General features: G+C 37.8%; 1 protein-coding gene across 1 annotated transcript; it reads right to left on the bottom strand.

Annotated features, from left to right (window-relative positions):
* Positions 1–4,386: 4,386 nt before the first annotated feature.
* On the bottom strand, positions 4,387–21,823 carry RCOR3 (REST corepressor 3). The gene is made up of 10 exons (XM_009070939.1): positions 21,749–21,823; positions 20,226–20,278; positions 18,370–18,531; positions 17,895–18,019; positions 16,323–16,401; positions 13,425–13,643; positions 11,733–11,810; positions 10,906–10,963; positions 5,345–5,586; positions 4,387–4,913 (listed from the first exon to the last, which is right to left on the bottom strand). Exons 1-10 carry the CDS (start codon positions 21,789–21,791, stop codon positions 4,569–4,571), a joined length of 1,404 nt encoding a protein of 467 aa, XP_009069187.1. The 5' UTR covers positions 21,792–21,823; the 3' UTR covers positions 4,387–4,568.
* Positions 21,824–22,134: the final 311 nt, after the last annotated feature.

Below are 22,134 nucleotides of genomic sequence, written 5' to 3'. Positions count from 1 at the left end.
GATTCTTCTTCCCCTAAAATGACTCAGACTTGCCACTCCCGAGGGAGTCGTTCCATATTGCATTGATTCTGGGAGCCCACGGTAATGCAAAGGCGTTACTACAACAGAGACCTTTTAAAACATTCCTTGCCAAAATTTAGGACTTTCTTTTCTTAGCTTTTAGAAATATCCTGATTAGTCTGGGTAATACTTGTCTGAGAAGGTCACAGGAGGATCCATCAGAACAACAGGCATTATGTTTCTGTAATTAAATATTTATAAATGTAAATGAATAGTTTGGAGGTGGGATCAGGTTCCCAAGATGGACATAGGCTACACTCATGATCCTCCTACTGCAGAACATGGCAATTTCCCCAGAATGGAGCTTTGTGCTGACAAAGATCCATCAAAAGGATCATCAGATGTCAGGGTACAGGTGTTAGTTTAAAAATCTCAACTCTTAAGACTCAGCATAATAGGAAGCCTAGTCTGCATTAAGACAGTTGCATCCCTGAAGCTGCAGTCAACATCACACTCCCTGAACCTCAGTGCTTCCTTTTCTGCCGGTCCAAGGGGAAAACTTCCAAGTCAGTAACAGCAGTGAGGATTTATTTGTGCTGCTAGAATTATTTAGGTGTACAAAACTGCACTGAAAAATAGCTTTAAAGAATTGACACAAGTGCAAAGCAGCAGCCTTCACCAGTGGTGAAAGTGAGGTAAATTTTGTTCTCAAGTTGTGCTTTAGTATTAATTTTGAGGATGTCTGCTCTGAAGAAGGGGCCAGTTTCATATTAAATAGTCCAGATACTGTTGCCTGTGTGTTTTGCCTCTCCTCTCTACCTGACTATACATTTTTGATGCCTAATTCACCAGTAATGGACTGTAAGCGGTGTTAAAGTTTACATTTGCCCTTTATATCTCACATACAACTGCCTAGGACCTTAAAGCAGATGTCTATCACAACAACGCCTGCTTTTAACTCACTCCAAGAAAGGCAAACTCTGAGGTTTAGCTGCTTCAGCCTCAGGAAAGGCTGGAAGTTCATCACATTTAACAAGGCTACCAGGCTGTATTCAGCAGTGCACCATTTTGCACTGGAGCTGTGACAGCTGCTGACTTCTAAGGCTTCCTTTGCATTTCAAAACATCTCCAAGCAAACAATTTCATGATGTTTGGCTTTGTTTTTGCCTAACAGTCACATTTCTGTTTGGCATCAGCTGTAAATTCAGTCTATTCCTTTGTTTTGGTATAAAGAGGCACAACAGTTCTAGTAACCTTCATCCTAACCTCTTCCCTAAACTTCGCAGTTCCGCTCTATCCATACACAAACTCCCACATATATAAGCTACTGGTTTGTGTTCTGTTCTCTCTGAGTCATGAAGTTGCCATAATAAAGAAAAATCCCAACAATATAAAGATGAACAAAAACCTAAGGACAAAGGCAACTAATTCCTTTTTTGCTCATGATCGACAAATTAAACTGCTTTACTATGATGTGCAATGTTTAGTGATTGTTTTATTAAATGCAGAAATACCTGCTCAGCTTCGTACCCATTCTGATTTAAAGTGCAACAGTTAAATCTGATAGTTCTTGTACATCCATATTTTGCAAGTGTTGTTCCTAGAATACAGGTCGTTCAGATTATGCCTTGCATTTGTAAAATGTCATTTTTTTAGTACCATTTTGCTTTATTAACTAAAATAAACTGTACAAAAAGCTGTAGAGTTACATTAGCTTTGAACAATGTAGGATACACGTTCTCTGCCAAACTTTAGTGTGCAAACATTTTACATTTTTTAAAGTGACAAAATTAAGCCAACCTTGAAGTCAGAGTTCATTACTACATTACAAAACAGGAGACTACATATGGCAAAAGAAATTTCCCACTGAAATCAACACCATTGTATAATTTTATTTCTAATTCTTAAAAAAATATAAATGAATTTAGAAGAGAATCACAGTATAAGGGCCCTAACATATTAGACCATTACAAGGTACATAAAAATAGAAGACACAGATTTCTTTGAAACTTTAATCCTTTGATTAAGCAGCAAGCATATCACTCTCCAGGCAAACACTGCTTAAAACAAACCCTACCCCCCAAAACAGGACGTGCAAACTGTATGCACATATTCTGCAAAGCACACAATAAAGACATTTTGCTATGTACATACTTATTTAGTACTACAAATGCTAGGAGTTCCCTACTGTGTGCTACAGTGTATGCAAATTAAGAAATACTACCCTACCTATCTCTGACCCTCCCTCCCCCCTTCAAATACAGCACCTTTGCCCAGTTATAGAATATTTAAACAAGAATAAACGGAATTACAATGTACTGAACAGTTTTATAGCAGTTGGTGGCAGCCAACTGTACTGTAACACCCAACATTCTGCATACTGAAGTCTATCGACAAGAGACAAGACAAAAATTAGCAAAGGTACAATACACACACCTGGGAGACTCAATGCTGAAAACAAAACAGAAAAGAAAAAAGAAATCCTGAAGATGAATCTTATCACTGTTAACACTTATACTGAGATACCTGGGATGTCAAAACGTACCAGAGAGGTTTTGTATTGGTTTGAAAGACTGGAGAGCAGCCAGCTTTGTGTGTAGCTGGTGAGAGGACACTTAAGACTCCCAGAATACAAGTTTCTGTGACCATGAATTCCTTGGTGCTTGTTTTACAATGCTGCTTTTCTTAGACAGAAGGTCATCTGATGCTCACATAGTGGCTAAGCATCTACTCTGATGCAAAAGAAAATTTCTAAGAAGGACCTTTTGTACAAGACCTCAGCACACCAGTGAAAGCTGTTCAGAAAGAGAAAAATCCCTCAAGTTTGAACTGAAAATATTTTTAAATGAAGAACTAAACCATAAAGGTCAAAACTTCAACTGCAATTCAGGCTACCACTACCAAACTTTAATGCTAGATTTTCAAATGGAAATAGGATCTGATACTATAAGAACTTCCCTTTGCATGTAAGACTGACCTTATCTAGCTGCTAAACTGATCAATAGACCATCCAATTTACCTGTGGAATAGCCTAGGGAGAGCACATTCCATTTTCAAATAAAGTCTCGTTTTAGTCAAGGGCAAATCTAGTTAATAATAGAACAGATTTAAAAGTATTTTTAAACACAATTTCAGCTATAAGCAAAAACAATTTTCTAAATAGTATGACAGGCAACAGGTTATTACATAGCCAAGAAAACATTTTTTTTCAATAGCTTAATTCAGATCACACAGTTTCAAACAATTTGCTACTCAAATTTGGAGCCTGGTTTACTTGGGGGGTAGAGGCACCTGCTTTTACAAAGAAAAAAAACAAACCCCACCCACCGAAACATGGTGGGCATCAATCAAGGTTTCAGACAAGAATGCAGTGAAAAGAATATCTTTCAAACTTCTAAAATTTGGAAGCACTAATTAATATCCAAATGCAGGTTTTACTGAGTAAATAAAATAAAACAAACAACTCTGCCTTTCCTCCTCCCCCCAGTACCCTCAACTCAGGTAATCAACTTAGCCAGAAATATAGCAGGAAGCAGAGGTAATCATGTAACAGTAAGACTGGGTTGGCAGCAGGTAACTCCTGTCACGATACTCTACCAGCACCACCAGCCTTTATACTTCCCTCATTAATTCTTAGGCAAGATACCAGCAATCTAACATACACGAACTGCAGAGAGTCGCTCTCAGAGGAATGCAATTTTACTTTACTTACATTAGAAGAACTAGTGGAATAACAAATTAAATTAATGGTTCTTGCTAGATGGTTCCTCTCCTGCCATCCCCCTGGGCGGCAGAAGCTGCTGCCTCTCTCTCCTGCCCAGCCCACAGGAGAGATTGCAGCAGGAAACTGGACTCCTGTTTTCGGTTAAATTCTATGAGGAGAACACGCATGAGATTTAACAAGTTTGGTACAATAGCTCATTGAGCCTTCAGAACACTCTGAAAGAGGGGTATTTAATAAGCCAGTACCTTTTTAAACACAAAAAAGTGTTCTGGGAAGAACATGAAGAGAAGAAACACCTACATTTTGCTTCTACTGTTATCTAAACAGGGCCAAAATTTCTGAACCTAAAGCCATTGTTTTCTTTCACTAAAAGGTAAAAAAAAATAAAAATAATCCACACACAAAAAACCTCCCGAACACTACATTTAAGTCTCCTACAATATTGTCTATACCTAGATTTGCCAGACTACATTCCTGTAGTTAGATGCTTGACTACAAAGAACTGTAATAAAATAAATAGAGTAAAAATCAGTTAAACAAAATCTTGGTGTGTCGAACATTTATTCATGTAAGAAGTTAGCTTCCTTCAACAGTTATTCACGTAGAAGAGGAGGGCTGTATTGTAGGCATTGTTCTGCTGTACAAGTCTTCGGAATAAAAATATTTTTATACAGGTGGTCATTCACGTTGTTCCATTTCTCATGATCAGCTTGCTCCTCTGGGAAACCGGTCTGCTACCTGTGAAGGCTTGCTCTTTTCTCCCCTTCATTACTTGGAACAAAAAAAAAGTCCACGGATACAATTTTTCAAATGTGGGAGTTAGCATAATTCTGCTCTTATTTCTTCAGTGCAGAGTGGACTGAGATTCTGTCTGAATTCCAATCAGCGAGGGTGGCTGCTGGCCGCTGACCGTGGTCAGCACTGGCCTGGGGTTCAGGCGAGGGGGCATGGAGTTAGCTGGGCGGATGAGTGGGGGGGGAGGCTGGTTTAGAGTCGGCCGCGGCTGAATAAATCGCGCCTGCTGTTGGAGGGGCGGAGGCTGGCGATGGAGAGCAGGAGCAGCAGGGAGCGCTGGGCGAAGTAACGGGGGCGGCTGATTTAAAGTTGCCATGGGAGCGGCAGGTGCTGGAGCAGATGCCTGTGCTGGAGGTGAAGGGCCTAAACACTGAGTGGCCGGAGTGCTTTGTGCCTGCACAAAGGACAAAGACAAGACCGTGTGAACAGCCATCCCGGGTGGAAAGTGACGCAGTTGGGCTGCCACTGTCCACTACACAGGAAACAGCATTTAAAAAACAAAACCAAAGAACTGAGAAGTTACTGAAAAGAAATCACCAACCAAAACATTATAGAGACAGCAGAACTACAAATATTTACGAAGCAGGAGTCTTCTTCTAGAACAAGAACTGTATTTTAACAGTAAAACAGTAACGTGATTGTCACTATCAAAGGTGCAGTCCTGCTCCCAGCTGGTTAACGACATTGGCTGAAGTTCTATGCAAGCTCATCATCATTCTTTAGAATGCGGTTTGCCACTCCACACCAGTTAACCTTACAATTTATCACTAAATAAAATGCTGTTCCTCAACCCATGCTTACTTATTTCTGGTACACAAAACACACCTCATCTTCTTCATCAGTGCTCTTTCCTGATGGCACATTAGAAGTATTTTTTGTGTCCTCCCCTAAAGCAGAAGCATCACCATTAGAAGCCAGGGTTCCTTGTTCCGCTTCCCATTCCTGCAATACCTCCTCTAAGTTAAACCGACGCCTGTAGTTTACAAAGAAGTTCTTCACTTGGCCAACAGTCTTGTTGCCAATTACATCTGCAATAGCTTGAAAATCTTTACCATATTTTCGGACACCTGGAAGGCAAAGTAAATAACATAGCTGTGAAGAATCAGTCAGACACAGCTACGTGTGATGTATTTATAGAGAGAACCTATGGGACCTGCAAACCAAGGACTCGCTAATTAGAAGGACTTCTCAATTAGGAGAAGGCCTCAATTTCCATTAAAACAAAGTAATTTTTAATTGCACAGCTATCAACATACAAATCAAGAACTTTATTAAGAGGTCATTACCCATTCTTCTTCAAAGATCCTGGCTTACTCACCAAGCCTCTCAACCTAAAACCACAGAGATCTGGCCTCTGACAAATAAAGCAAATCCTTCAGCGTGTTCACAGTGAAGTCAGAAGCCCAAGACCAGCTCAAGACAGAAGGAAGGGTGACTGAGCATGTGTGTATAGCTGTAAACAGGGTATAAGACTAGGAATGTCAAGTGACAAACATTGATAGCTTCTACAGGTTCCCTCCATGCCAGCTGCAGATGTTTCCTTTCCCACAACCAGTGCAGCAGGAGGGGTAGAGGGCAGCAGCTACTGGACCAAGCACAGTGCAGAACAGAGGGGCAGAGTTCAGTAAGTCACAATATACTGCTTATTCCTGCACTTGTAACATGCTCTACTGAGGCTACGAAGAGCAACCGGAAAACAGTCACCTGACCAAGTATTTTTAAAGCTTTCATTCACTGTTTGAACTGGGTTGAAAAATCTGGGGCATTGGGACGACCACCTTGGGGAATGTAAGCAAATATAAGCTACTGGTGTTTCTTTATAAGGCATCTCAGCACAAGCCTCCAGGATCAAATCCCTCAGCAAGCAGCAGCATGACAAGAGATCTTTGCATCGCTCTTTTCATTCACGTTTGTAACTGACATGAGTAGTCACTTTTGTTTGCAAGCACTTTACAAGAAAATCCCAATATGTACTTTTATTAAAGGTTCTAAAACTACATTTGCATGTAACACAAGCCCCCAAATACAACATTCCATGGTTTTTAACTTAAAATTGGAATTAAAGTTCATTGCTTTTTGCTGTATTTCGAGTCTCTAGTTCCTCCTCTTTCCTGCTTAAGAAAAAAAACCTTCAAACTCTCCAGCACACTAGAACATAGCTATTAGCTGCAAAAAGTATACTTTCAATCAGAAATGTCCAAAAGGTTGGAGACCAAAAGAAATAAACCAGTTTTATTCCAGACTAAGCAAACAGAAGACTAATTTTTTTTTTCCTCTCAGCTATGCATGAGTGAATTACAATTTGACTTTTCCTGTGAAGCTCCTGATAACTGAACTCATTCGGAACACATTACAGCGCTTAGAGGACAGGCACTCTGTCTCATTACAGGAAAAGAAATTTATGCCTGATTTCATGCCTCACTTCAGAAAATGAAGCAAAGGATTCAGAAAGTGAGAGTTGTTTCAAATCTGAAACCTATGTTCCTTTTCAACTTAATTGTGAAGAGTGTGACCTTCAGCTTGTTCTGCTCTTTTCTACTTTCCTCGTTATTAGGCACTTCTGATGTGGTAATGTACACTCACTGCAATTTAAGAGAAAAGTTCAGCTCCAGGATAGTAACAATTTATATAGCTGAAGCTGTCAAGAGCCCAGCTACATTATTTAAGATCTTTTCTGGGGCATACAAAAGAATACAACCATCCTGATTGCAAGAACCTTGGAAAGATATCAGCGCCTTGTGGGAGGGCATGTATCTAGGCAAAGCAAAGACAGGAATTTGGCTCTGTGCTTTATCAGTTGTACAAGGCATCAGCTATGCTCCTTAAAAGCTGTGTGCGCCCACACAACACTCCCTCCAGTGTTTTAATATTCCTTGACTGCCCTGCTATTACCACCCTTACTAATTTATAACGAACATTAAATGTCCACTGCAACATATCTAACATCCTGTAGAAGGAATCAAGGGAACAAAGTGCCCAGCAGTACACAGCACATTTCTGTTTTAAACCTAATTTAGACTTTTAGCCATTTCAGCCTTTTCTGTTGCTATGCTGTCTATACTTCTTCCCTACCTTAATCTGCAAAATGACAGAGCATGTTAGCTAACTTCAACTGAAGTTGTCAAAAATAAGGTCTTAAAGCCTATTTCCAACCAAACAGCTTGGAAACAAGTTACCTTTCCTTCAGTGAGAGCTCAACTCTAAAAAAAAAAAAAAAAAAACCTAAAGAAAATAAAATTTCCCTAGTTTAGCTACACGCAGCACTATTCATTCTGGATTCTTTGCAGCGTGTCATTTAGTACTGCTCTCTCATCACCACAATGACTCCTAGCGAATGATGTAGTAAAATCCTTTCAAACTGCATCAGAAATGGAAGAAATTCACTGCATGTTTATGGAAGTTTTATGTATCAGGTGCTGGCATATCTGTAATAGTTAATGCCAACCCATCATCCCTTTCAAACAGGTGCATATTATGTACACATCCTTACACAAATTCAGTGTAAATACCACCCAAATTATTTCTCAAGTCTTTAATCCATTATTCAATAAAACCAATTTTATCATGTTGCTGAAAGTGAAGCTCAAAAAGGACAGCTGCATGGCCTCACTTCACATGTATGAATGTTTTCCTCCCAGCTCATCTGAAAGTTGCCCTGATCATGGGAATCCTTCAAGCTCTTCAAAAACTTCACCCACCTGCCAAGGTGCACTGGAACATGTGAATGCTTTTGACTACAGCATTTCATCTTGAATGTCTAGCTCTGAGGAACTCATAAAACCAAGCCTGATGCTCTCTACAGTGCTTAACATTGTATAGCACAGCAAACACTGGAGAGGCTCACCAACTATCAGCCTGGGTCCAAAGCAATATAATACAGCACAACAATAAGGCAGAAATAGTTAAGGGCAACCTCTGGGTTATGCAAGCTGCAGTTTCACTGTGATGGGATTACAGTGCTCCTGGCAACTACCTTAGATAGGGTTAGATCCCAGTTGTCTCAACTGTTTTTCACTGCAATGCTATGGAAGTCATGCATTGATTTTCCATTCACATTCTGTTGTCTTGAACAAGTGTTAAAACATTTTTGCAATTGCATTTTCATATGGGCAAGATCTTAGTTTGAAAATATGATCACGCTCTACATTTCTATACATAAAGTTTGTAACATAACAACACTTTATATGATGAACTAGCCCATTTCATTCAGTAAGTGTTCAGACCGGATAAATTTTACTACAAATATACTGGTTCAGAGATCATGAGTCTGAGTCCAGAACACCACTACAGGCACCCACACTGCTTTTAAGATTACACACAGGTCTATTTTAAGATGGGTGTTTCATTACCTCCTCTTTAGTTCCTGGCAATCTCTTGAGATTAGCCCGCAGATAAGAAGTTCTTTCATGTTTAGGAAGAACAGTACCAAAATTATATTGCTGCAGATTATGATTTCTGTGGTTGGATTTAATGTCCGAATTCATATGAACAAATCACAGAAGTGCCACCTACCTGCTTACTGCACTTATGATTTCTGTGAAATTATTAAAAGCACATGTCAAAACATATCAACACATTTGATGAAACAAATCTATTTTAAATATACAAACTAGATGTCCCCATGCTCAAGTCAACTTCCAAGCTCAAGCCTAACACATTATAGTAGTTTTAAGTACAGCAACCATGGCTACCTTCTTCTAAAAACAAAGCCAGGGCAAAACACAGTGTGGCTCCTTCATGCCTAGGTCTACTAGCTCAAGCAATTATTTTGAAGCAAGAGATCAGAGTCCTTAGCCTGAGGGACAGGAGGCTAATGCCTAGAGCACTCTCATTCCATGAGGGTGTAGGTAAGGGAAGGATAATAAGAATACTTCGTTCCTGTCTCTCTCCCACCTCCATTTCATACAGTGACAAAGGGGACTATAAAGGAAACAACACACAAAGAAGTGTATGTAAATTCAGTGAAAACAGATTTCTTTCAGAAGGCCTGAATTCTTACCCCACACTTAAGTACTGCAGCTGACTAACTTCATAAAACAAAAACATTCCCTGGAGAAGAGATCAGAAGACTAGAACTCCTCTCCCCAAGGAGTCACCACCAAACCTTGTTCTCTTTTCTCATGCTCCAGTTTTATTATTTATCTTGTCAGTCACATAGTGCCATAGCTTAACAAAAGCAGAATGTATTCATACCACTTCCCAAACTGATGCTTAGCGAGAGCTCTGATAACTAAACTATGAAAAGGCAAGATGGTTTGAATCCTTTCATGCTAAGGCAGGCACAATGACCCTGGGATTTCCCCAATTCTCCAGCAAGCATTCTACTTACTAGATTATCGTATTAATGACAGGCATTTCCTTCACTTGCATTTGGGAGCAAATTAGTGAGCTATTGAGCAATACTGAGAGGATGAACTTAGGGCAGAAAACTGTTTGGAGATGCAAAGTCAAGCCTGAGGCATGCAAGTCAAAAGGCATGACTTCAGACACACCATGCTCTTCAGTATTTCCATTCACACTTCAAAATAAACCTAACTTTAGGTTCAGTCATCTGAGTAGTGACTACCGGGGAAGGCACACCTGACCTCTTTACACTGATATCCTGATCCACTGAACATTTTATACTAAAATTCAGCCTTTCATTTTAAAGGTGAAGAATGCAGAGAAATAAAGCAAATATATATATAACTGAGCTGAGCATATTATCTTTATAAAAGATAATCCACAGAAGTGAGTCAATATATAGTGTCTTCAAGACAGCATCTCCAGATATTTTCCTTACATGTTCCTTGATTGGGCAGGGCATGCTAAAGCAAGGCAAGAGTCAGTTTTCCTTCACAGAAATGAAATTAATGTAAATTAGCTATACGAGTAGCCTACTAGAAAATTCTGGGCTTTTTTCCCAAATAAGGCTGTTAGTCAAGTATCCACATACAGCTTCAGACTCTTACAGGCCTCTACAGGGTAGATATCTGCTCTCTTATTCCCTCAAACAGAGAAAAGCAGATTTACTGCTGCTTTTTCCTACTTTAGGAACATGGAGATGTCTTACATGTTTGCTTCCAATTTTATTATTTCAACTATTACTTCAGTCTTCCACTTTAGAGAAATTCATGTAAGGTGATTTAGAAGATGATGGAAAGGACATTTTGGTACTAATACAGTTGTTAAACCCTGCTTAGCTTTTCTCTTTGAGATTTAATATGGGTAACAAAGACTAATGTCATGTTGCTTGAACGAATGCCCTAAATATTCTCACTAGTTTTGCTGCTTTCCTGGTGACCAGATAAACTTTAGCTTTTCATTAGAGGGAAATAGAAACATAAGCCTGAGTACCTCTTAAATCCTTTGCATCAGATTTCAATTTGCTGCTACTATTAACATACCTTGTACTGCAAGAAGCTGCTCTTCTGTGGTCCAACGGGCATTGATTTTCTGATTAGACTATTAAAATTAGAAAAATGGCACAAAGATCATTAAATTGTTTCAACAGCTGCAAAATATCTGAGCATCAATGTGTTTTACTTGCACTACATTTCGCAAAATAGGTAAAAATCTCTTGCTTATAAGCCATAAATGTTTTGTTTTCATGAAGAGGAAGTAGTATTTATGAATTTGAGTGTAAAACTATACCAATACTTTTGCCTCTGTTTTACTGCAGTTCATAGTATCAGCTATATCATAACTTATGCACAAGCTAATGATCTTTATGCAGACAGAACTTGAATTTATAGTTACATTTATCTAAACTATTAGGACTTGGTGTCTAGAGCGTTTTGCATTCATGTTATGTTTTATATCCAAGCCTTTAAAACAAGCAAAAAGAGAACTTCAGTGGTAATAAATCATTCACCTCAGATGCCCAAATGTATATGTAGTCATGTTTTCTCACAGAACATAGCATTTATTGCTGGCAATCTACTTGATCTATTTTTAAGCAAAACCCCCTTCATGTATCAGGGCTCAATTTTGGCTCCCTATTATTATGAACACACATGACATGTCATTTTTTTTCTGCTTCTTTATTTATCCATAAAAAAAGCCTACCACTAATTCCTTGTGGAGAAGCCAGACTCACCCCTGCATGTAATTCAACGGATCCTGTTTAAGCTGCTGCTGAAATGCAAATGTTATGCTGCAGCAAAACACATTTCTGCAGCTTCCCACTAATGTCAGTACAAGGCCACAAGTTTTAATATTTATTCTGACTTACCTCAGGAGGTTTGAATTCTTCAATCCCGCCTTCCATTTTCTGTTTAAGTGCACTGTTTACTTGCTTAGCATTTTGAACCTTGGTCAAAAACAACAAAGTTAATCAGCTCCACAAAGAAAGTTGGTCACTTTACACATATATCTTCACTAGGATTGCCACAAGTGTACCTCCTAAGTTAGAAAGAGAAATATTATGGTTTAAGGCTTCACTACTTTTAACTGTTAAAAAATAATAATTAAAAACACACAGAACAGTTTACTATGGAGAAAAAAAAATTTAAGCCAGTCTTTCAAAAGAACAGTTTGTCTGCAAGAATATTAAAAGTAGGACATAACAAGCAAGTTTTGATACTGATGCATATGTTCTTGAAGAATGCAGAATCCTCTAGACACAAAACTTGACTCTTAGAAATGTGAAAGGTACTGCATACATTAACTTCTTCCTTCTCCAAAAAGCACTTCTAAAAACCAAAAAGATTCATGAGCTGTTTCCAGTTAGTTCCTTCTGGAAATTAACCTTAGATCATTTTGATTTTCTTTGGGGTTGATTCTTGAATTTATATTAACTATTTCTTAGTCTATAAAAAGGAGAGAGCTCCCAAATTGTACATATACATGTTTATGAACCACTTAAATCTGAGTGATGCACACAACGTAACATAGGTAAGAAAAGAGTTTTGCATACTATGGTGCACAGCTATTACAAGTGTTCTTAAGTATGGACACAAAAGCAGACAACTCAGTGGGAGATTCCAATGCTGCATCTCTGAGATCACTGCAAGAAAAAAAAAAGAGAAACACAACCTCAAGGCTGTAACTCACCTACACTTAGGCTAAAGAGTGAAACCCACCTATGCTATTTTAGCCCCAGAGTCCTGCTGTGACAGAAAGAAGCATATTTCTCCTGTAAAAGAACATAAGGGAGCAAAAACCCCATGAAACCCTTTATTCACTCCATGATTTTGCAACATGGCAGCTCTATAAGGAGGCAAAAATTCCAGGAGATAAGCCTTGACTTTGTGGCCCCATCGCTCCTAGAAAGCAAACATGCAGATCCTGCTGTACCCTTAGAAGCTGAATAGATTCTGTTTAAGTGCCAGAAGTTAACTTCTTCATGCAAAGGACACAGGCAATTGTCCTCTTAAAGGTTAAGACTACAAAGCTTCTCTAAATTTAATAAGAAGTAGAAAACTTATCAATTCAAACAAAGAAATAACTAGGCCCATGATTCCACACAGCTCCCATACTTTCATGGTATGTGGGGAAGGACATCCAGAAAAAGAGCTACAATTTCAAATGTAACAAATGTAACTTCCCTCTGCTTCACTGGTCTTATTCTCATCTGTCACACAAATACTTTAAACGAAGTTAAAAAAAAAATCAAATGTGAATTTGGATTTTTTCCCGTTCCCCAAAATCTGTAGCACTGTTTTCATGCCATACTTCCCCCCACTTTTTTTCTTTTTTTTAGAGAAGGCATCTTGTTTCATTTGATCTAAAAGGGCAGATAAATGTAAAAAAACCAAAAACCAAAGAACAGCTAGTATTCAGCATTTCTGGTGATAACTGTGGAACAAAATGAGGAAGACTCACATTAAAGAAGTTTCAGAATCTTCACAGATAATCTTCAAAACCATTACAATCAGAACAATCTGAGATGAAAAAAAAAACCAAGACCAATAACCCATGGTACCTGTCGCTTTAATGAGATTAGTTCCATATCCAGCTGTCTAAGAATTGTGTTGGCTGCATTGGGACTACAGGAAACAGCTATCACATCTTCCTGGGTCAGGTACATGCCTTTTGGTGGACGGCATTTGGAACGCTGGGAATGATGGCGATGCTGCAAGCTCTGATACTCTCTTCTACCCAGACCTATTTTGCTGGTCTGAACAGGCTGCTCATTATTGCCCTTTAATTTACAAGAAATAAATCATTAAAGAATAACAGTACCTTGTATATGACTTCATTAAAAAGAATCAAGTAGCATTGTAATGTCATATGCAGGACAAAGAAAACCTAAGCTAACATCCTACTCTGCATGAAGCATCCAAAGAAGTCTTGCAGATGAGTTGATGGAGTGTACCAGTCATCTGCTTGCTAAGCCTGCATTAGTTTAAGGAGGGTCCATTTTCCAAACCTTTTTTTTTAACATGGCTGCAAATACAATAAATGTTATAGAAATAGCAGTCTGAATACTGTCAAAGAGGGCAAAAATTGACAACCTCTTCTGTACACAGAAGGCAAGTAATACATATATATGTATATTATGTCTAAAACAAGTAATCAGTGACTTTACACATTTATTTCTGGTCAGATATAAAGAGTTCAGGTAAAAATCAAGGGAGAATGACAAAGCCAACCAGGACAGGCAAGAATGCAAAAAGACACTTCTCCCTTCTGTAAACACTCCACAGAAAGTGACTGTGGTGTTTCCCTTGGGAGAAGGAGGGAGTGATTTGAGATTTGGAAGAGAGAAGATAGATGTACTTTTGCAGTCATTACAAAAATCGATGTCATTTAGAAAACTTAAGCCTTTATGGTTTGCTTTTTTTGGAGACAAAAGGGATAGCAAAGAGATGAAGTCTTTGAAACTGCTGCTTTGATGTATTTGGACACCTAAACATTTCACTTTGTCTGGTATGGGCATGGCTGCACAATGGCTAGTCTGCATGTGTGTGACTTCTTTAGAGCAACCAAATAGGTTCCCTATACACCAGGAGCAGAAACACAAAAATTACTTTCTCTGCGAGGATTTTCCAATTCAAAGCAATGTTTAGTACCAGAACAGAGACAGAATTCAGGCTTTTTGCTATGTCAAGCAGCTCCCTACTGCTCCTCCCTGCTGGCATCCATGCAGGTTAAGAAGAAGTGGTCATCTGATCACAGTGAATAGAAAATCAAGTGCAGCAGCCATTATTATGTTCTGTAGCATTAGTACAGATCAGCAAACAGTATTTTGTTCTGCTATGCTTGACCTTCTGCCATGTTCTCTTCCCAGCTAATGTAACAGTCCACAGACTTCACAGAGGCCATCTTAAAAGCACTTAACATATTTGCTCTTCCTTGGCAAGTTGATACAGAGCCTTACATCTCTGACATCTAAAAATCCCAGGGTTAAGTTTACTTCTGGCCCATTTACACCATTTGGTTTTAGTTCTGCATTGCTCTTTCAGTATGAAATTGCAGTTCCTGTCTGTTCAATATGGATTTAAAGCGAAAATATTCTCTCAAGGTTTTGTCTTGCCAAGCTAGAGAGTTTAGCTTGTTTTAGTTTTCTCTGGTAACAGAAAGTTTCCATTGCTCTGTGAGTTCAAGCAGCCTAGTCAGTTTGTACTTTGCTTAGGAAGTGAAAATACACAAATCCTACTAGAAGTATTAGATCATAAATTTATCTTATGTAGAGCCACATAGCACATCAGAAACTACAAACCTATTTGTCCTGTTCCTAGAAGTCTATCAACACATTGCTTTCATTCTGGACTGCATGTAGTGATTCAAACAATAACCAAGTCAATTGAGCAAAACAGCCCTTATTTAGACATGACTCAGGCAGCAGTTCAAATCAGTAGATTGCAAGAGCACTGTCACAACAGCAGAATGAAAAGTAAAAAGGTTCATTATCAGACCTTGTGCCATTTCAAGTTCTAAAAAACATATCCTCCCATGTTAAAAAAATAATCTCAAACTTTTACAGAAAGGGTAGTTGTAATTGTCCTTTTTTTTTCCCACTAAGGCAGCTAGATAAAGTGATACACTGAAGGTCACTGCAAAGCTTGGAACAGAATCGAAACCTACCAGTTTCTTACTCAAGGTCATTTTTGTCAGAACTACAAAGTTCCATTAATAATCCTAGACACAACTTAGCAGAAATGTTGAGGTTTTGCACTGCTTCTCCTCTCATATTCTCAAGAAGCATGAACTGTTGCATTTCAGGAAAATCACAAATGCTTTAAGTTGATCAAGAAAACAATCAAATGTTTACACACTTTAATGTGTTTTTATAGTCTTGTTCATAAACAGCTTAACGTTTACAAAAAGAACCCCCAAAAAAACCCAAACCTAAACACACCTCAAATACAGCACAGTAAGTGCTCATTAGGAAGACAAAATGTTTTTCTCTACATTTATTAGTAGGAAGCATCTCAGTAAAACCACTTACTAGTTAAATGCATCACCTCACTGTGGCCTTGAACAAACAACAAAAGTTGTTCTTGGAAAAATGTAACTTAATTTTAAAATTCAAAGAAAACATTTTGTTTCAAATCATTCACAATCAGTAAAACTGCAAATATATTAACAAGAGTGATGCAGGGAAAATACTGTTTTGCTACGTTGTGAGAGCATATCTTTTTAAAACTTGAAGATCTCTCAAGACATAGCAGAGGTTACAAGAGATGCATTTACATCCACAAAATGGAAAAAATGAGATAAAATTTTGTTTCAGTGAGAAGTTTCAAGATCTTGATCACCTAAAGATCCTGTGATTTCAGCAAGCAGCAAGCTAAACCTCTGTATTACAACTTGATCATCACAGTAACACGTTCACAAAAACAAACAAACTGACATTCACCGTTAAGCTATCTGTTACCTCCTTTTTGGCTTCTTTTTTGGGATCATAATCACTATCATTTCCATCCATTGGATGAGCTTCTTCTATGTCATCATCACTAAAGACAGATTATAAGAAACTGGTTACTTCAACTATTTTTTAACCCCAAATATAAGCATGTACCAGGGTAAGACCGAATTATCTACTCTAAATATATAGCATCTCAAAGTTATTTGTAGTTTTCCAAACTGTAACTGACAGCTGTTACAAGCATTTTTTCTTTATGGTAAACAAGCAAATCCTAAACTATAGCTTCAGAATTACTTTAAGCAGTGCTGATACTGCTACCAAATAATCTGGTGTCACCTTTCTTCAACCACTTGTGCCAGTGCAAAGTCTTACATGGTCAACTATACCAAGGCTAGAAATAACCTCTCATTTGTTAACTTTAATAAACCAGTTTTCAAACCACTGCACCAGGTGGATGAGCAAAACCCTTGCTGAAGTCTGTGAGGAGCAAAAAGGGACAGCATATGATGGAAAAACACAGGACTGTTTTTTCACCAGGGCTCAAAGTTTAGCAATTTGCAGAAGGGAAATGAAATCTGCTCAATTAAATCAAAGAGAAGATGTTGAAAACAAACCAGTTAACTTAGCTGAGTCCAATCCAGTCACACTGACAATACAACCTTTGAATAAATTAATTTAAAGACACCACAAAAAAAATCTAGTTAATAACAAAACTCCCCAAAATGCTGTATTGGAAGTGAACTGATTCTAGCCTGTAACTTTTCAGAAATAGGGTCAACTAAATAAGCATATGAATTTTAGATTTCAGGAGTTATTTTCAATAACATATAATCAAAAAGATCCTTTTGCTCCAGGTAGGCACTTTTCCATAGCTATAAAATTATACTGTCCAATATAAACAGATTATGTTACTTATACATTCAATGTATTATATCACTTTCTAAAAAGTGCAAGTTAATACTCAAGTACACTGAGCACAATATAATTTTGATTTCACAGTAACTAGGAGAAACATTATTCCCTTCTATGCAAGACAATGTAAAACCATTTTGAGCTCTAATTCTCTCTGACTGAGAGCAGATCTAAGGCTCCTAAACAAAGGTTTTATATAAAGTTTTGTTATAAAACAATACTTGGGAATTCTGGCTGCTACAGCTTTTTACAGTGGTTGATATTTGTGTTTTAATTTCATTTTAGTTTAAAAAAAATCTTAAAAAAAATAAATCCCAGAAACCCCCAAACCCACAAACACACTTTCCTCTCCACACAGTAATAAAGGGTTAAGACTTCTCAAATTAAGCACTATTTCTAAACCACATTCCTAGACTTCAGGTTCTTTTAAATCCTTGTTTTTACACTTATCCATTAAAGCACTCACACCTGTTATTACAGCTCACACACACTGGAGTGATACAGTTCCTAAAGCACAGACACCAAACCCCATTTTTGAAGCAGAGACATCACAACAGAGGCTCAAACCTCAAACCAGGGTATACACTGAAACACAATGGCTAGAAATTACTCCACATCTCTACCTAGGAAGGCTTCAGTCTCTGGTTAGCTACTTAACATCAAGCTTACCTGTCACCTTGATTATTTCTATTAGCTAGTTTTCGAGCCTGTCGATCCATCAAACTTGTCCTAGACCGAGTTTTTTTCCAAGAATAGTAGTATTTCACAAGGCTTGCAATAGTCTTGTCTGGAAGCTAGAAGAATTAGTTCACATATTGTATTAACACTTAAAAATTAAAATTCTACCCAAGATTACAATTCTGCTTTGTTTACAACCACCTTTAACAAAATATTTCAAATGCACTGGTAACGTGGAAAGGAGGGATGTGTTTCATATACATTTTTAAAAAGGGGGAGGGCTTTTTATGTTAAGAGTGAAGCAGCTGTATGTCCAAGAGACATGATGAAATTAAATCGAATCTTTCACTCAAGGCTGTTCCTGAAGCTTTTACAGACAAATCAACGTGAAATTTTAGCCCAACAGAAGCCTTTGTTCTTGGCGCATCTCAGCTGTTTAATGCGTTCGATTAAAATATTACTTTACCATTTGCTGGATCCTGTGAAAGCTCTTTCCATGGAAGCTAAATGCTTGTTCAAATAGGACTTTATCTTCAACTGTCCATTCATCAGGGAAAGGAGTGAAGTTAGGGAGATCCGCAAGGGACTTCTCAATATTGTGTTTATGCCAGAACAACATGCCGAGAGCCTTTGAAAAGAAATAGTCCCTCTTTGGATTTAGTCAACTTTCTAAAGAGTTGAGACAAGTTAAATAAAAACCAGGTGATTTATTTATTTAAAATAAAATTTGACGGTCAGAACACCTTCTCAAAATGTATTTCCAATTTTATTGGCTATTTACGATAGGTTACTAAACTCTTTGGAGACAGTGAGCACATCTGCACTTTATTGATGGTATGAAAACCAGACAATTTAAGGTTGGCATGGCAGCAGAGATTCAGAACTAGCACAAACTAGGCCAACAGGCTCAAATCTGACCTGTTTTCTTACTTCACGAGCATGTATCACCTACACAGCTTCTTATAGGCCTTTATTACCAGCCCACTCAAAAGAGAAAATAAAAATACTTTTCAGAAGCCAGAGGATCATCCAAAACACAAGTCTGAAAGCTCAAAATGAGAGTGGTCTTTCTACAACTCTCCAATCCGCAAATAACAGCATGGCCACTTCCATGTCATGTGCACCTAATAAGGAATGGAAATTTAAATATACTTTGTTACATAACTTCATTTCTCAATGTTCTAAAAGAATTTTATGCTCATTAGACGTTCTGCCAGAGAGTCATTGACGGATTTGAGGCCAAGTCTGGCATGGAAATTGGAAATGTAATCCACTCTGTTTCAATCATAGAGCACAGACATGATCACCAGTTGTCTCTCCAACCCCTGATTTCACATCATCTAATAAGCTGGACAGTGCAAACTTCTTTTCCTGTTATAGTGACAAGTGACTAGCACCTCTTGCAAGGTAATTTCTGTTCCACTGTGAACAGTCTGCAGATATTTTGTGCCAGAAGTTATTTCAAAAATTCATCTCTTTTGCAGACTCGAGATCCATCAGTTCCCTCTCTCTCCAAACAAAAGCCAAGATATAAATGAACATCACCAAAACACAGGTATTCTGGACATTGTAACACTGGCAACTTCTTTTTGAGTTAGAAGTTGAGGTGCTATTATGAGCTTCCATCCTCCAAAACATCATCATACAACTCGTTTGCACTTGCACACCGCATATTTTTTTGCAATAGGTAATCTCACTTTTACACAAATTGGTTAGTTTATGAAGAAAATTGCAACAGAACTAAGTGCAGACCAGCAAAGTTTCATCCTTAGGTTTTATGGAATGGTGACTCAAGGTTGTTAAAGAAAAAGCAAACTTGTTTCTTATTCTCAGACCTAGATGCTGAGTCTGTTTTTCTGCCTCTGAGAAAGCACTCAAAGTTGGTTTGCCTTTTTTTTAAAAAAAAAAATGCAAGAAACTTTTTCAGTGCCATCTCTATCACAATTAATGGTTCAAAATTGGACCATATTTGCATTTAAATGTTAAACATTCAATTTGTAAGCTGCTTCCCTGAGAAATTCTTTAGCTAAATATACACACACAATTGCATGACATGCCCAGTGTATCAAAAAACATACCAAACCTTTCAAAAGTGCACATTACAAGCTGAGCATGTCATGAAAACAAAGAGCTCAATCTTTTGCAGAGAATCCAGACCACAACTGTATGCAGATCCATTTAACTGCAGTGTTTGCTGCCGTGCCTGAAGAGAAACAGTGTTAATTAATGGTAACCAAAGGGAAAAACTAAAGAGTTGTGTTATAGTTTTATATACGTTAAAAAAATACCTTTAGATGAGCACTCTCATTCCACAGCACTTACCTGTTCCACATTGTATCCATGTTTTTCCTTTGCTATTGCTATATATTCATCCACTGTAACAAAGCAATGCCAGAATTATTCTTTAGTACTTTTAGCTCTGCTGTATGACACAGACCTACCCATCAAACATGGGAAAAGAGTCTCCCCATGCTTTAACACACTGCATAGGCCCAGGCCCCCAAAACTTTACATATACTCACATCTTTACTAATAATAAATAAACCCACTGACTTTAATCCAACATTTAATTTTATAAACTTCCTACACAAGCTAATTCTGCTTTCTTTCACATTTTTACTACAACAAAACCACAGAGACTCATAATTTATTTATTTAAAGCAGGGACTAGCTGGTTATTTAAAGGCTATGCCTTTTTGGAACCCACTTCTGGGTTAGTTTTAAACTGAACTACTTGTACCTTCCATATTCCCAAACATGCTAAAAATTCATTGATCCTGTATCAATGATTACTCATATCCTCAATATAGTTTTCACTGACCAACATAGAAAATATGAAAATTCAATAATTAGGTTATCAAATTCACCAGTAACATTTTTAAAATCTATTTAGCCACACAAAGCCAGCTTTGAGTTGAACACTTTTCCTAATTTTGCCATTATGTCCTGCTATTTTGCTCTTCAATGGGTACATTTTTAGATTTTAAAGAAACAAACTCTTCCCATTCGCCTACAGTTCACAATAAAGTAGCAACTAAATTGTTAAAAGGAGGCATGATTAAGAATTATAACCTCCTTATTCAAATGGACCAGAGATGTCCTTGCCATGAACTGTTGCAGCAAAGTTGACTGTACTCTAAAGGAACAAAGGAAGTGTTTAACAAGAGTTGTAGAAGACTTTATTTCTAACTGTTCTGTAGCATCAGAAGATACCTTCCCTCAAAAGCAGCAGGACACAAACCTCTAACTAGTGGTATTAGGTAGAAACTGTCCTGAGGACCAGGTTCTCATGACTGCATCCTCGAAGTTTACTCCCCTGTATCACATATGGGAAATTCTAGCATAGGAGACAGGTTTAAAGTAGATTAAACGGATAACTGAACACATTTAGTCAGATGACTCCTGTATTTCAAGTCACTTTTGAAGGGAGAAAACATTCAGTTCTTCCTTATATGACAGCAATAATAATTTCTCCTTGAACTAGGCCTCAACACATCTTTCCTGAATTTATCCACTGCAACTCCTTTCCTAGAGATTTAGAGCAGCAAGCTCCATGCTCAGATACTTTACTCTTTTATTAATAACTAAAGGTTTCACAGACAGTGGTGATGATAATGCAACACAGGCAGTGTGATTTGAACAAAGACTTAACTAAAATAAGAGAAGGTGATGTTTCCTTTCCTTGGAGTTATCTAAACGAACAAAAAATAAAAGAGAAGAAGTTTTGTGTTTAATTTACTAATTTTCCATTTAACTGTGAGTAAAATAAAGAGCAAACAGGCACATCAGAAACAATTATTTAGTTATACTCAAGCATCCAAATTCCTAAGCAGGTAAGGACTTACACTTGGCATCTGGAATATTATGATACGGAGACCATACAAGCATCCCTCCATTATCTTTATCAGTGTATTTTGTGGCACCTGTAAAAAAACAAGTAAGTCTCAGTATTTAGAACTATGATCTAGAGAGCAACTATGTCAGAGCAAGCAAAAGCTAACCATATTAAGAAGTCCAGCCCAGCTACTAAGGGGAGGGAAAAAAAGAAAATTGTTAATCCCACATTATTCTTTCAGACACTGAATGGCTGAATTTGAACACTACTCTTAGAAGGTTCAAGCATATTAGACAGGATCCTGGTTACCACACTTAAACCATGGAAGTGCATTGCTAAAGTTGGAAGGAACCTCATCTAGTTCCAACCCCTTTGCCACGGGCAGGGACATGCAAG

This window comes from Acanthisitta chloris, unplaced genomic scaffold, assembly GCF_000695815.1.
Source record: "Acanthisitta chloris isolate BGI_N310 unplaced genomic scaffold, ASM69581v1 scaffold11923, whole genome shotgun sequence".
Taxonomy (NCBI): Eukaryota; Metazoa; Chordata; class Aves; order Passeriformes; family Acanthisittidae; genus Acanthisitta; species Acanthisitta chloris.
The sequence above is the reverse complement of the archived record's forward strand: the minus strand, read 5'-3'. Positions and strand labels throughout refer to the sequence as shown.

Coding starts and splice junctions, on each gene's coding strand:
- RCOR3 (XM_009070939.1), bottom strand. CDS start 21,791: ATGCTTGTATGGTCTCCGTATCATAATATTCCAGATGCCAAGT. Junction 20,279..21,748: donor TAATATTCCAGATGCCAAGT/GTAAGTCCTTAC, acceptor GCTTTGTTACAG/TGGATGAATATATAGCAATA. Junction 11,811..13,424: donor TAATCTCATTAAAGCGACAG/GTACCATGGGTT, acceptor TTTTTGACCAAG/GTTCAAAATGCTAAGCAAGT.